General features: G+C 38.6%; 1 protein-coding gene across 2 annotated transcripts in view; it reads right to left on the reverse strand.

Moving 5' to 3' along the window:
• The window catches only part of LOC140200184 (cullin-5), a 79,993-nt gene that overhangs the window by 55,676 nt on the left and 7,727 nt on the right, over positions 1-16,590 (reverse strand). For both annotated transcript variants that reach the window (XM_072263111.1, XM_072263112.1), the window contains exons 2-5: positions 13,101-13,210; positions 6,136-6,235; positions 5,103-5,279; positions 761-902 (exon numbers count right to left, since the gene is read on the reverse strand). In XM_072263111.1, coding sequence (XP_072119212.1) covers positions 761-902; positions 5,103-5,279; positions 6,136-6,235; positions 13,101-13,210 — 529 coding nt within the window. The remainder of the gene's footprint in view (positions 1-760; positions 903-5,102; positions 5,280-6,135; positions 6,236-13,100; positions 13,211-16,590) is intronic.

Consider the following 16,590-nt stretch of genomic DNA (forward strand, 5'->3'; position numbering starts at 1 on the left):
AGCACCTCCGCTCCGTCCACCAAAACAGACAGGATCTCCCAGTAGCCACCCACTTCAACTCTGCTTCCCACTCCCATTCAGATATGTCCATACATGGCCTCCTCTACTGCCATGATGAGGCTAAACTCAGGTTAGAGGAGCAACACCTCATATACCATCTAGGTAGTCTCCAGCCCCTTGGTATGAACATAGAATCTTCCAACTTCTGGTAATTCCCTCCCCCTCCTTTCCTCTATCTCTATGTCACTCTGCCCCCTCCCCAGCTGCCTATCACCTCCGTCATGGTTCCGCCTCCTTCTACTATCCATTGTGCTTTCCCCTATTCCTTCTTCACCATTCCTGCCTATCACCTCTCTGCCTCCCCTCCCCCACCCCTTTATCTTTCCCCTTACTGGTTTTTCACCTGGAACCTACCAGCCTTCTCCTTCCCACCCTCCCCCCACCTTCTTTATAGGGCCTCTGCCCCTTCCCTCTACAGTCCTGACGAAGGGTTCCAGCCCAAAATGTTGACCGATCTTTTCCACGGATGCTGCCTGACCTGCTGAGTTCCTCCAGCATGTTGTGAGTGGTGCCCAAACTTTTGCATGCCACTGTACATGTGCCCAAGACTTTTGCATAGTACTGTATAATAAATTACAAATGACAAATCTAAAAATATAATTTATAACCCAGTGAATATTTAAACTCTTCCAAATATTCTGATAAAAATTCATTTACCAGTTTTCTTGTTTTATTAATTAGGAAAGCTACATAACCTTACCATAACTTTCCCTGACCCCAATGACAAGCTGCGAGTCAAAGGCTTCTCCTAGTCGTTCAGCATGTACTAGCTTCATTGCACTGTCTTGAAGACGATTCTTAATATTTGAAAAGATCGATTCATTCCAGGTATCAAGCATAAGCTGAAAGAATTGAAACACATCCTACAATTAAGAAAATAGATTTTTTCTTCCCTATTCTTTTACTATAAATATTGCAGCTGGGATTTTGTGGGCACCCCACCCATGCTCTCAATACACTTTGCCAGGCAGGGCCTCCCAGCTGAAAGTTCTGTCTTAAAGATGGGGAATGGGATGAAAGAATGTGGCAGTGAACTATTTTTTTAAAACTAAGCCATTCCTCACCACCTCACTGCTCAAAAAAACGAAGGAAGTTAGATTGATCTCAGAAAAGGTTAAAAGGCCAGCACAACATTGTGGGTCAAAGGATCTCCACTGCGCTTTAATGCTCTATCGATCAGTCATATGTCGCATTGTAACAGTAACCTTCAGAGCTTCACTAATCTGCCTCAGTGACCATGTTTCACATAACAGGGAAAAGATGACATCCACAGGTCTGAAGGTTAATGTCTAACAAAAAACATTAAAATCTGACAGTTGGTGGAAAAAGTGCAGGAGAAACAGAACAAGCCAGTTACAACAAGGATTATTCCACACTGAAGAAACTATCATTGCTTATAAAGAGACAGAAGACAACACTGGATGTCGGAAGCAGCACTTAACTGCACTGATACCCTCCCATGCACCCTACCTGCTACAATCATGTAATGGTAGAAATGAAATTATGCAGAACTCTTGTCAAATGTGAACTAGCTCAGAAATTTCTACGATTCAACATCTGCCATAGAATGAGAATCAATTCATTATCACTGTCTTATATGACATGAAGTTTGTTGTTTTGCAGAAGTACAATGCAAAGGCATAAAATTACCATAAAGTGCAAAGTAAACAGTGCAAGAAGGAATAATGAGGTAGTGTTCATGGACTGTTCAAAAATATACTGATAAAGAGGAAAAAGCTCTTCCTTAATCACCGAGTACCTCTTGAACCTCCTTCCTGATGGAGTAACAAGAAAAAGGCATGTTCTGGGTGGCGAGTGTCCTTAATGACAGCTGCCACCTTCTTCAGGCATTATCTTTTGATGCTGTCCTAGATGGTGTGGAGGGTTGTGCCTGTAATGAAGCTGGTTGAGTCTACAACCTTCTGTAGCCTCGTGATTCTGTGCACTGGAGCCTCAATATCAAGCAGCGATGCAACCCATATACATTTGTAGAAATTTGCATGGCTCTGGTAACATACCAAACGACCTCAAACTCCTACAAAGTAGACTTCTGGCAGGCCTTGTGATTGCATTGATGTACTGAGCCCAGGACAGTTACTCAAAGATGCTGACACCAGGAACTTAAAGCTGCTCATTGTTTCCATCCCTCAATGAGAACTGATGTATGTCCTGCCAACTTCCCCTTCCTGAAGTTGGTAATTAATTCCGTAGTCTTGCTGAAGTTGAGTGAGATTTTACAACAGCATTCAACCAGCCGATACACCTCATTCCTGTATGCCTCCTTAGTGCTATCTGAGATTATAACAACAGATATTCAAAATTTATAGCTGGTGTTTGAATCAGAATCAGGCTTATTATCATTAGCATATGTTATTTTGCAGCAGCAGTACAGCACAACACAAAAAATTACAATATGAAATATATTAAAAATAAATAGTACCAAAAGACAGGAAAATATTGAGGTAATGTTCATAGACCTTTCATCAATCTGATGGCAGAGGGAAAGAAGCTGTCCCTAAAACACTCAGTGTGCATCTGTAGGCTCTTGTGCCTCCTCCCTAATGGTGACAAAGAACTGAAGAAGGAATCTGATAGGAGAGGAGACTGGACCATGACAGAAACGGATGAAGGCCATTCTCTTCTCCTATCAGATCGATTCTTCTTCATCCCTTTAACCTTTCCTACCTTTCATTTTCTAGCTTCTCACTTAATCCCTCCCCACTCACCTGCCTTCACCTATCGTCTGCTTGTACTCCTTCCCACTTTCTTATTCTAGCTTCTTCCCCCTTCATTTACAGTCCTCATGAAGGGTTTCAACCCGAAATGTCAACTGTTTATTCCTCTCCATCCATTCTACCTGACCTGCTGAGTTACTCCACCATTTTCTCTGTGTTACGCTCATCCATAACTCTACCACAACAGCCCCAAGCTCAGTGCTACAGAAGTGCCAAAAGCTTCAGACACATCATCCCTGGGAGAGGAAGGATCTTCAATGGGCTACATCTTGACTGAAAGACTGGCCCAGGACAGAGAACTCCAGTGAGCTGCTGTCAGCAGGCTATGCCCTAGCAGGGGTGATGGGCTTCAGGAGAAGATGCTCATCCATGCTGGTTTTGATTAATTTGGTGATGCCTGGGAAGAAAAATCCCGAATATAGTCCAATCCACCAATTCAAAGCAGCCTGTAAGGGCTCCTCTGCCTCTCTTGACCCTACCTTCATGAAGCCCTCAGGGTGGAGTGCCACATTCAGAATGCTGGGGTGAGTTAAATCCCTCATATTAACCAAAGGTTTCACTACAGCCCTAGCCCGTACAGACTTGTCTCAAGCATAGCTATGTCACTACACATGCACTCTTCAACCTCTTTTTGCTGTAAATCTGGCTACCCCAAAGACACAGTTAGAAGTGGTGACCTTCTTGGTCTTCATGTACAGCAGTCAGCAACAGTGAATCATGACTCCTTACTGCCCGTTTGTGTTCCTGTAAACGAGTTGAGAGTTTACATCCTGTCTGCCGATGTGATCCTGCACACCACATTGCTTTTGTCAGTTGTCTTTACAGGCACCATGGTTCTTGTGACAAACTTCCTTAAGGTCGCTGTTGGTTTGTGAGCAATTGTGATGCTGTGAGATTGGAGCAGTCAAGCTGTCATTTCTGATATAGTCTTGATGTAGGGCAAGATCACATGTTTCAATGCGTGGTGAATAAGTTATGCGCGCCTTTCTCTTCTTAGTAAGCATGTTCCTGATGTAGACGCAAGCACTTCCCACAGTGAAACACCAACAACTGCACATTAAGGATGTCACCTTGAATGTGATAAAACTACAGCAAGCTAATTGCCAAGCTCAGCAAACACCACGTCAAATGCCTCAACCTGAACTACTAATATTCACCATCCAAGATAAGGAAATGCTAACAGAAAGTTATTTTAGAAATTTATTTATAAAATAATCCATGTAAATCAAGTATCAATAGAAAAGACTGACATCAGTTTCCAAAGCAAATCTTTCAAATGGCCTCTTGCTATGAACTGATAGCCTGTAATTGAACTAGGTTACTAAGCAGTTTTCTGTACCAGCAACCCCCACATTATGAGCATTCAGGATACAGAAATCCTCCCTTACAGAACTCACAAATCAATATTCTTGACATATACTTTGACAGATGACATGGCTTTGCATTACAGAAAATCACAATATAGCCCATTTTCTAGGAATGCAACACCCCTCCAATACAGGGCCAGGCATAAACTTTGGGTTTATTTCTCCCTCCATAAATTCCATTGGAGCAAGTTTTCATTCTGCACATTAAATTTTTGGTAGTGATTTGAAGATTTTGAGAGAGAGAGTGCAGAGGAGATTTACCAGGACGTTGTCAGGATTAGAGAGCATGCCTTATGAGGATAGGATGAGTGAGCTCGGGCTTGTGTCCTTTGACCAAAAGACAAAGAGCTGACTTGACAGAAGTGTACAAGACAAAAGATGTAAGCCTTTAAAGAAGTGAAAAAGAAAATACTATATGATCCTAGAATGTGGAGCTTTCGTGACGTGGAGAGACTGTTGTTAGGTTTTTTCCTTTGCTCCCACTCTCCCCAGGAGAACACAAGTGGCTGCTAGACAACTTTAAAGTCATAACAGGAATGGGCAGTGTACATTGACAATATTCCCATTAAGGTAGCACATATAGAATATTCCCTTTAAGGTATCACATATAGAATGAAGGTGACTGACAGATGAACCAAAAAAAATGAAGAATTCCTTGTTTTAAAACAAAAAAAATGATTGGATTACTAAATGAGTTAATTGCGGCATTCAAAAAGTACTTGAAATTAAAGATCTTGCAGAACTTTGGGGAGAGGATAGAAAGAGCTGGATTGCTCCTATATCTTATTGGTACAGATACAAATGATCATAAACTCCTTCCATAGTGCAGTCATTCTGCGATTCTGCAACTGCAGTTGGAACTATATTCCACTGAAGCGACACTTGATAAATTTAAAAGATTTAGGAAATATACTGAATAACATGAAATCCACGTTCCTACCTTTCTCACAATACTGTCTTCTACATTGGATTTCTTATTACTGCCCTGTTTGCCCATTAATGTAATTTCTAACTGACAGAAAGGCTTGGGCAAAATGTCACATTGTGTGAAGAATTTTCGCCATTCTGCAATGTAGGCTTTCAATAGAGCAGTGTCGTCCTGATGACTCAGCACCCTCTACAAAAGAAAACATAATTAACATTTTACGTCAGCTCAGGCAAAAATGGTTGGGTGTATAAAGGTTAACTGCGGACAAATCTGTTTTAAAGGGAAGGAGACTTTGCCATGACACAGTAAAAGCAACAGCTAAACCAGCCACATAACCTTTTCCTAATACTAGTACAACTAAAGAACACTTTAAGGAGTTTCAATTCTTAAATCTTTAAAAGACTGATGATTTCCTTGTTCGAAAAGGCAATAGAACATGGGTGAGGAGAAGGACAATGCACGATTCAAGTATGGGAATTGTACTAACACTGTACTACAGTTGTGAACGGCAATATAGTGAGGGCCAGACCCAGAAATAACAATTTCTTCAGTTGAGATTTCTCATGATTGCCAAATACATAAATGTCAGCAATTCATTTCTTAAATTAAGCATATAATCCCTCAGCTGCCTCCCTTGCTACTGAGTGCCCCCCACCATCCCTTTTATCTTTATTCCCCACCCACCCCCAAGAAACTTCTACCGTCCCCAGGGAGGGCGATATTGCCCACTTTGGAAACCACAGCCATAGAGCAATGAGAGGAAGAATTAGACTGTCAAGATTGCTCACCAGGGAGCCAGCATAAACCCCATGAGCCAGTGGGCTCCTTTTGTATTGTTATAGATAGTAAACTGATTTCCACACACTAGTGCACTTGCATACTATACTTCTTGCATTGAATTTTAGCTGCTAATTTTTATTACTTTTAGTACAAATACAAACAAATTTAACAGAGATCTATGTAGTACATTAGGAATTTTACAATTACTTGTTATTGTGTAGGTAACGTAACATTCAACAAAAGAAAAACTAAGCCACAAACTTACAGCTTGAGCTTGTTTGATAAAATCTAAAATATCTTCCTTGAGAGCCTGATGAATTTTTGCTGGACCTTTATCATCCCACAAACAAACGGCGTGAACATCTCTATAAAGTAATAACAGTACTTTCAATGCGAAATTCTGCAAAATGTAAGAAATGTTAATTTCAATGAAATTATAGCAGAGGGTACCTAGAAAAAAATTAATATGTTTGCCTTACATTAATGCATTTTTAAAAATTTTATATGACTATAGAAAACAAATAGAAACTCACAAGAGTTACAACTAAGGATGATTTTCTTTTGTATTTTGTGCTATAATGTGCAAGTCACCTGCGACTAGAGTTGTGCTGTCAACTGCAAAGTGTTAACATTAGGTGTCTACATCAAAGAAGGCACATAAAAACCTTCGTGGAGTGTAATTTCCTTTTTCAGACATTGGTTGTGTCAGGTATTAGTTCAAAAGAGACTACAGGTACTCAGCAGTACTTTTGCCATCATGTTCTGTGAGCACCAAATTTCATTTAAGAATTTTCAAAACAAGAATTTTCTATAGGTCAGTGGGACTAGGCAGAAAATGGTTCAGCACAGCCAAGAAGGGCCAAAAGGCCTGTTTCTGTGCTGTAGTTTCTATGGTTTCTATGGTTTCAAACCATAAGGCAAAAATGCAACATTTGTTTACAGAGCATAAAAGATAGAAAATGAAACATTAACACTTTATAAAAATAACATTTTTCAAATCCGTTATGCTTTATTTTTCAAAGGAATTTACAATATAAATACGTTAAATCTCTTTTTCAGGCCAGAGTAAATCTCATACATTTCCATATAATAAAATATTTTCAAGATATTTCATAGCAAGAACACTCTGCAAATACTAGAACTTCACATCAGTAATTTCCTTGGGAGACACTAACAACTGTACAAGACTTGGTTAGTAAATCTGGAGATAACATTAAAATAGTTGTATCAGGTTATCAAGAATTACAGGGGTTCTTGATCAGCTGGGTCAGTGAGCCGAGGGTTGGTGAATAGAATGTAATTCAGATAAGTGTAAAGTGTAGCATTTTGGAAAGTCAAATCAAGGTAGGAATTCACAATGAATGGTCAGGAGTGTTGTAAGTTGAAGTACACGATTCCCTGAAAGTGGAGTCAAAGGTAGACAGAGTGGTGAAAAAGGCATTTAGCATGCTGGCCTTCATCAGTCAGGGCACTTAGTATAGGATTTAGAATATGCCAATTCAGTTGTACAAGTCATTGGAAAGGCAACATCTGGAGTTTCTCTACAGTTTTAGTCAGCCTGCTAGAGAAGAGATGTTACCAAATTGATAATGATGCAGAAGTTATTTGTCCAGAACTCGTGCGATTGAGTTATAGGGCACGGTTGAGAAGGCTTGGTCTTCATTCGTGGGAGCTCAGGAGATGAGAATGAGATTATGAGTGGAATAGATAGGATGTATACACTGACTTTTTCCCCCAGGGTTAAGAAATCAAGAACTAGAAGGCATAGGTTTAAGGTAAGAAAAGAAAGATTTAATAGGAAGTTGAGGGGCAACTTTTGTTTTCTGCACACTGGGGATGGTACATATATAGAATGACCTGCCAGGGAAAGATATAATAGCAATTTTAAAATTCAATTGAACAGATATCTGAATAGGAAAGTTTTAGAATATGGGCAAATACAAGGAAGTGGGACTAACTTAGATGTACACTTAAGAACTTTATAAAGTTCTGAAAGTTAAATTATCATAAATACAAAACACCGGATTCAGACTAGTGTTAAATTACAAATGTTAATTTTCCAAATTAATACTGTAAGAGTACAAATGCAAGTACTAAGTTTCAAATTGAACCAAGGTAGTATGAATTAGATTTCTTACTCAGGCTATAAGGATAACACATACAGTATCTGGAATGGGAAGAACATTAATTGCTGCCATAGGGCTTTTCAGGATTGAATACTGGATTTAAAAAGCACCACCACTGTATTCAGAAACTCTCATCTGCAACAGACTGAACAACAGGTAACTGACAATAGATTTCATTCGTCCAAGATGGAAATCTTTTACAATGGTCTTATTTCACATTCCAAAAAAAAAGAATCAACTTCAAAATTAGAAATCTTCTCAAGTTTTACGCTGAGAATTACTTACTTCCTTTATCAATTTAACCCCTTAAAGTGATACAATTATTGTCTACTTAAAATAATTTGAAGTCAGATGAAACGTTAGTACTTGGATTGATTGAGTACACATAAAATTAAATATTACTACACAACATCCAAATGGTGTTTTATTCTTAACATATTTACTCAGTTTCTTCAATAGATTAGAATATATTGTAGGCAATATGCACAAAGAATACTATTCCACTGTAAACCTGAGATAGCTTTTTAAAGCAGTTTTTGGTTCAGCCTACTAGGAAAAAGGCAATACTGGAATGGGTGCTGTATAATGAACCAGATTTGATTTGGGAGCTTCAGATTAAAGAATCCTTAGGAGGCAGTGATCATAATATAATTCATCCTGCAATTTGAGGGGGTGAAACTAAAATCTGATATATTAGTATTACAGTGGAGTAAAGGGAATTACAGAGGCATGAGAGAGGAGCTGGCCAAAGTTGACTGATGAGAACACTACCAGGATTGACAGCAGAACTCCAATGGCTAGAGTTTCAAGGATCAATTCAGAAGATGCAGTATTGGTTTATCCTACAGAAGTAGTATTCTAACGGAAGGATGAAGCAACCATGGCTGACAAGGGAAATCAAAGACATCATTAAAGCAAAAGAGAATGCATATATTATAGTAAAAATTAGTGGGAAGCTTGAGGATTGGGCAGCTTTTAAACACCAACAGAAATTAACAAAAAAATTGAGAGAAAAGATGAAATATGAAACTGAATCAGCCAATAATATAAACGAGAATACAAAATGTTTTTCAGATATATAAAGAGTAAACAAAAAGGCAAGAATAGACATTGAACTCTTGGAGAATGATGCTAGAGTAGTAGTAATGGGGAGCAAAGAAATAGCAGATGAACTGAATTAAGTTTTGCTTCAGTCTTCACTGTGGAAGACACCAACAGCATGGCAGAAATTCAGCGTCGGTGCAGAAATGAGTGTAGTCGCTATTACCAGGAAGAAAATGCTTCAGGGAAAAGTCAGAAGGTGGATAAGTCACCTTGACCAGATGGACTATATCCCAGAACTCTCAGAGTTAGCTAAAGAGATTGTGGAAGCACTAGCAGCAATCTTTCAAGAATCACTAGAATCTGGAATGGTTTAGGAAGACTAGAAAATCACAATGTCACTCCACTCTTCAGGAAAGTAGGGAGGCAAAAGACAAGAAATTACAAGGCAGTTAGCCTGACTTTGGTGGTTGTCAATATGTTAGAATCCATTAAGTATGATGTTTTGGAGTACTTGGAGGCACTTGATAAAAAGGCCAAAGTCAGCATGATTTCCTTAAAGAAATCTTGCTTGACAAATCTATTGGAATCCTTTGAGGAAAGAGTAGGCAGAATAGACCAAGGAGAATCATAGATGTTGCATCCAGAGAAGATTCACAAGAATGATTCTCAGAATTATAGGGTTAATGTATGAGGAGCATTTGATGGCTCTGGGCCTGCACTCACTAGACTTAGAAGAATGGGGGAAGGGGGGACTCTTATTGAAACCTATCGAATATTGAAAGGCACAAGTAGAGTGGATGCCTCCTTTAGTGTGACAGTCTAGGAACAGAGGGCACAGACTCAGAGTACAGGGATGTCCATTAACAGCAGAAACAAGGAGGAATTTCTTTAGCCAGAGGGTGGCAAATCTGTGGAATTCATTGCCACAGACGGCTGTGGAGGTTAGGTTCTTGATTAATCAAGGCGTCAAAGATTACAGGGAAAGGGCAGGAGAATGAGGCTGAGAGGGACAATAAATCAGCCATGATGGAATGATGGAGCAGACTCAATGGACTGAATGTCCTATATCTTAAGGTCTTTTGTCTTATGTTGTTTACTTAGATTTAAAGAAGGCTTTTGACAAGATGTCACAGAAGGTAGCTAAACAAGACGTGAATAGACACAAAAGATTCTGCAGATGCTGGAAATCCAGGGTAACATGCACAAATGCTGAAGGAACTCAGCAGTTCGGGCAGCATCAATGGTGAAGAATAAACAGTCGATGTTTCAAATGAAGAGTCTCGACCTGAAACAACGAGACCCTTCACAATTTATTCCTCTCCACAGATGCTGCCTGACCTGCTGAGTTCCTCCAGTATGTTATGTGTCAAACAAGATGAGAACCCATGGCGTAACAAGAAAGATAGGACAAAAACAGAAGATTGGCTGACTGGCAGGAAGTTAAAAAGGTGAGAATAAAGGGGTCCTTTTCTGGGTGGCTGTAGGTACTGGTGTTAGGTCTGCTGCTTTTCACATAATATATTAATGATCTAGGAGATGGAAATGACATCTTTGTGGTCAAGATTGCAGACGATTAAAAGATAGGTAGAGGGGTACATAGTACTGAGGAAGCACAAAGTCTGCAGAAGGACTTGGACAAATGGGCAAAGAAGTGGCAGATGGAATATAGTTTAGCAGAGTGTATGGTGATGCATTTTAGCAAGAAGGAATAAAGTTATAGACTAATTTCTAAATGGCAAGTTCAGAAATCAGAAGCGCAAAGGGATTTGGGAGTCCTAGTGCTGAATACCCTAAAGATCAACTTGCAGGTTGAGTTACCAGTACGGAAGGCAAATGCTATGTTAGCATTCATTTCAAGTCGACAAGACTTTAGAGGAAGGTGTAATGCTGAGTTTTTATAAGGCGTTATCTAAACCACATTTGGAGTAGAGTGGATTCTGGTTAATTGCGCTATCGTTTAATCCGGCAGCCACTTATTGTTCTTAAAGAACAAAAACCAATTGAGAAATAGCCGGGATTCCCTTCGTATATTTGCAACACTATGGCATTTAACTGACACAAGAGACTTCTACCAAACAGTTTCAAACTAGTACTAGTCGCACTTTCTTATATGGCTGTTAGACACCAAACCATGCTTAGAACAAACAGTTTTTAAATAGTGTCAGTTGCAAGTATTTGTGTTCAAGAAGCAGTGATTTTTGTCAAAGTTAGCTGGTGAGAAATAAGCAGTAAGAAAATTCAGAACTATTTTGTGCTTCAAGCATTCAGACTTAAAAGATGCCAAAAACGGCTGGGACTGAAAATGAAACTATTTTACTACTTCAACAAATTAGGCTATGAAGAATTTGAAGTCTTCAACAATCATCTTGAATATTACAATGAAAAGGAAGATTTGAAGGATGCAATTGTCAGAAACATCATACGAAGGCAGTCCATTATCTGCACTAGGTGTCTGCACTGATTTTGTTCATTTAGTTAATTAAAAGAGCATGGCAGTGCACACTGGATGAATTCCTCTGTCAATAATACAGTTTTACAGTACTGTAGTAGTATTAATGGTGTTTTAATTTGTGTATTTTATTTAAATACATAATTTGTTACTCAGTAAAACAGTAAGTCGACTTGGTTGTATGTTTTTAGCTATTTCCATGAAACTTCAACTAATTGGGACAGTTGCTTAAGCAGGCCAAAATGTAATAGTCCCAATGTGTTCCAATTAACTAGAATCCACAGTATTGTGAACAGTTTTGGGCCCAAGAGCTAAGAAAGGATATGCTGGTATCAGAGAGGGTCCAGAGGGGGCTTATGATAATGAACCTGGGAATGAAAGTGTTCGCATCTCAGGAATGTCTGATAGCTCTGGATGCGTACTCACTGGAGTTTAGAAGAATGAGAAAGATCTCATTGAAAACTACCAAATATTGAAAGGCCCAGATACAGTGGATGCAGAGGGAATTTTTCCAATAATGGTAGAGTCTAGGACCAGAGGGCACATCTAGGAGTATGCCCCTTTAGAACAAGTATAGAAGAATGTCCCCTTAGAATAGAGATACAAAGGAATTTCTTTAGCTAGAGGGTGGTAAATCTGTGGAATTTATTGCAACAGATGGCTGTGGAGGTCTCGTCATTGGGTATATTTAAAATGGAGTTTGATAGGTATTAAATAGTAAGGGTGTCAAAAGTTATTGGGTGAAGGGAGGAAATAGGGTTGAGTGGGGGAAAAAAATCAGCATGATCAAATAGTGGAGGTCTCGATGTGCCAAAAGGCCTAACTCTGCTCCTAGATTTAATGATCTTATGGTAAGAAAGCTTGGAGATTTGGGATCTTTGGAATGTTAACTCAAACCATGATTACTTTTACATCAGATCTTTACAGCATATACCTTACAGCAGAGGTCTACCCTATTATTTTGGATAGTTAGAATAATAAATTTTAACTAGCTAGAAAATCACCTACTAAACAATGAGTCCAACACTACCTTACTTTTTGGGTCACTTTTAGAAAAAGCACAGTGATCACCATTATTACAGGCCACTCAATTCACAGCAATGGTAGATTTCTCAAATAAACACACATGTATAATCAAAGTGCTTGAAGTCATAACAACTACTACACTTTATTTGTACCACAGCAATTCTAGATGCTAACATCATAATTCTTTGTCACAGAGTTCTATATCACAAAACTGAACTTTCAGGTTTTAATTTCAACTGAGTCATAACAACTACAGGACAATTACAAATCATCTCCACAAAATTTAAAATTTTTGGCCCAACATGCAGATGCTTCATCTCATCTGAAGGTAGCTGATATCACTAAGCAGCTGGCTCCTCAGACCTGATAGAGTAATTCTGATCATATTTGCAGCATCCTCTCCCACAAAGCCACAGATACCCTATCAAACAAATATATTGCATAACATCCTTAATTTAAGAAACTGGCTTGAATCATGAACTGGCCATGCCATTACCCAAAAGAGTAGCCTCACTGAACTTGTGTTACATAAAAAAATTCTATCCAATGCTTTTACAATCTCAATTAATTTAATGAAATACTTACGAAAATAAGTCAAACCACTGTTGTTTCGTTACAGATTCCTGTCGTAACAGCTTTAGGACAATGGGGCGCATAAGATCCCATTTGTCCTCAAACTGGAGAGAGCCTTTATTCTGTAAGAAATTAAAGACGATGAGCACTCACAGCATTAATTATTAAGTCATTGATATCAGCATTGCAATTTGTCCACAAACACTTCTGGTTATGGACAATAATTTGGATGAGGTGTGCATTTGATACAAATTACAAATCGGAAGTATCCTTAGACACTTGCAGGTTCCATACTTTGAAAAAGGTGCAAGTAGACCATTAAACAACTACACCACACCCTACCTGGTAGCAACCTCCATTTCCTTCCTTCAGTAACAACTCAGTGCAAGCCACACAACTTGTGCCTTGATGCACCAAGCTGAGCTTGGCTCATCTTTATTCCCCCCCCCCCCCCCCAATCACAACATCATCAATTTTGCCCTGCATAAGGTAACAAAGTATTTTGAAATATTTTCCACATTGAAATGTGTTCTATTAATATTGTTGTTCCCCTTCTCCTGTGACGTCACTAACCTGCAGTTATTCTGTCCCCGTGCTCCCAATTTTAAAAATAATCATGTTCTTATCACTTAGTCCTCGTTTCTACTACCAACTCGTTCAGTAATGCATCTGTCCCCTGCCCCAATGACTCCTGTTTCTCTCACTCCAATCTTTTGTGCATCTCTCTTCAGTCACTCAACTGATTTCCTTAAGCCATCTGCATCTCATTTTCTTGAATTCCCTACTTAAAAGCCCTCCCAACCACCTTTTCACAAATTTTAAAACTGTCCTTAAGGCCTACTTCCTGTTACTAATAGCTTGGATTAGTCCTAGTTTTCTGTGAAAACTTTTCTAACAATTTAAGCATTATTACTGTTTTATAGCAAGTTATTGTTAATGGCTAGTTGGCATCAAATGATATCTTGTATCTGCAATTGCACTTTTGCCTCCATGTTAGAAGGATATTGGTTAAAGCTGAACCAACTGGAAATCCCATTCATCCAGTTCTGGTGGATGTTAACGCTCCAATATCCCTATCTGAAAATCTATCGATCCACTCATTCCACAGTTTTTGGCTGATAGTTCACAGTGCCTCTTAGAGGTCAGATAAAATTAATTTAAAAATCAGATACTGTTTGTTGTCTTACCCTCGCTGTAATTTTTTCCTCTAATCCTGTGCAGCTGAAAACACAAATTCAATGTGTCAGGAAAAATAGTTCAAATTTGGATTCTATACCTGCATGGCACATGATGCTACGCAATAGTTACGGAGAAAAATATTTCAGTAGTCACAACCCTTCTTTATCTTCAACTGGTCTCAAAGCATATGGAGCTAAAAGTTCAAATTGTATTTTAAAATATGGGAGAATTATTGTATTTCCTCTCTGCTGGCCCACTCACACAACAGCTCATCCAAAATGGCCTCTGCCTCTTCTCACCGAAACCTCAGTTGCCCACGCTATCACTATTCACTCAAATAATGGCCACTACGCTTAAACCTCAATTATTTTCATTGGTCCAAGTGAAACTTACATGCAACAAGACTTGCTCTTTTCAATGGTTCCCACTCTCACACAGATCTCGCTATTGTTGGAAACTGGTTGTCTAGCAATCTTGGATACTTACTATATGATTTTAATAAACCAATAGTGTTGTTTCATTGCATTGTGGCAAATGAGTATTATAAAAGGCAAACTAATGCACAATTGCTGTTTATTGCATACTACTGTAGGAAGTGGCCCTGGAAATAATGGATGCACTGGTGGTCAAGTTGCAAAATTCTTTAGATTCTGAAACAATTTCTATAGATTGGAGGGCGGCAAACTTAATTCCACCATTTTAAAAAAATGAGGAAGGGGAAAGAAAACGTAACAAATGATGCCAAACATCAATAGTGGGGTAAATAGTATAATCTATAGTAAAAGATGCACTGATATAAAACTTGGAAAATGTTAATAGGAGTGGAAATCATGGTTATTTTTTGAAACATAACTACTAGACTAGATAATGGATTACTAGCAGATGTGATATACCCAGACAACATCCAACATAAAAGGTTATTGTGCAAAGCTAAAGCACATGCGTTTGGGGGTTATGTACTGAGATGGATTGAGAATTGGTTAACATACAGGTAACAGAGAAGGAATAAAGATTTTTTTCCAAGCGGTATGTTGTGACTTGAGGTGCTACAGAGATCTATGCTTGGGCCACAGTTGTTCACGATATACGTCAAAGTGGTGGATAAATTAGGTTAATATAGCATTAAGGTGACACAAAGCTCAGATTGCAGGGTGACGGTGGTGAGCTGTAGGGGAATGCAAAGAGATTCCAAAGTAATTGAGACAAGCTAGGTGAGTGGGCAAATACATGCCAGATGCAGTTTAGTGTGGGTAAATGGGCTATTCACTTTGATTCTAAAAACAGAAAGAAATTATTACCAGAATAGTGATAGACAGGGAAATGGGAAGTTGCAATGAAGACTTGTTGCCTTGGATACTTGTCGATGGAAACAAGTGATCAAGTGTAGCAAATTGTAAGAGGATATCTTGCAGCAGCTGTACAAGGCCATGGTGAGGCTTCATCTAGAGTTATGTGCAGTTTTAGTCTAATTATCCACTGATGTTCTTGTCATGGAGAGAGTGCCATAAAATTTTGTTACAATGATAGGACTGATGCACGAGGAAAATTTCTGTTGGGTCCATATGTATTCACTGGAATTTTGATTAATGCAAGGATGTTTCTTTTTTCAGAAGCCTATAAAATTCTAGCAAGGTCACAAAAATCAGATACAGGAATGATGTTCCTGATGGCTGCTGATTTAAAAATCAGGGGCAAGGTATCAGGATACAGAGTTTACAATTCCCACACTGGCCTTATTTGCCACCTCAGAATCCACAAATCTGAATGGAAGTCAATCATCCTTGATCACAAGTGACTGCCAAATGATAACCAGAACACACACAGTATCCTACAATTAGAAAGGTAAAAACCACTCTACAAAGTCCAGGCTGCAAAGGGCTATGGTAGTGTAGAGGGAAAAGAATGACATGCATTTACCCTATGCTTTTTGAAGCTTCAAGACACTTCAAATGAATGTTTTTTTTTTAGAAAGTGAAATCATTGCCATTAGGTGGAAATTGCAATGCACTTTCTCACTTAAAAATATAGATTATAGAATATAGAGTTCCATTAAAAATACAGATTATGAAGTTATTAGATCAAAATGTGCAATGAGGTCAACAGTGTTCTCACGCAAAGTGAAAGAACCTTGAAATAAATTTCCAAAGGAACGTAACAGAATTAGATAGCAAAATTTAGGGCTGAAGAGACAATCAAATGAAAGTTATGCCAGAACAGAAAGGCAAGATAGAATTAATTTAATTGAAGGATCAGATTACTATGAAAACATTTATTTGCTAACCCACTGACTGATTTTTACCAATTCATTTTTAACATGTAGATA

This window comes from Mobula birostris, chromosome 7 (assembly GCF_030028105.1).
Source record: "Mobula birostris isolate sMobBir1 chromosome 7, sMobBir1.hap1, whole genome shotgun sequence".
Taxonomy (NCBI): domain Eukaryota; kingdom Metazoa; phylum Chordata; class Chondrichthyes; order Myliobatiformes; family Myliobatidae; genus Mobula; species Mobula birostris.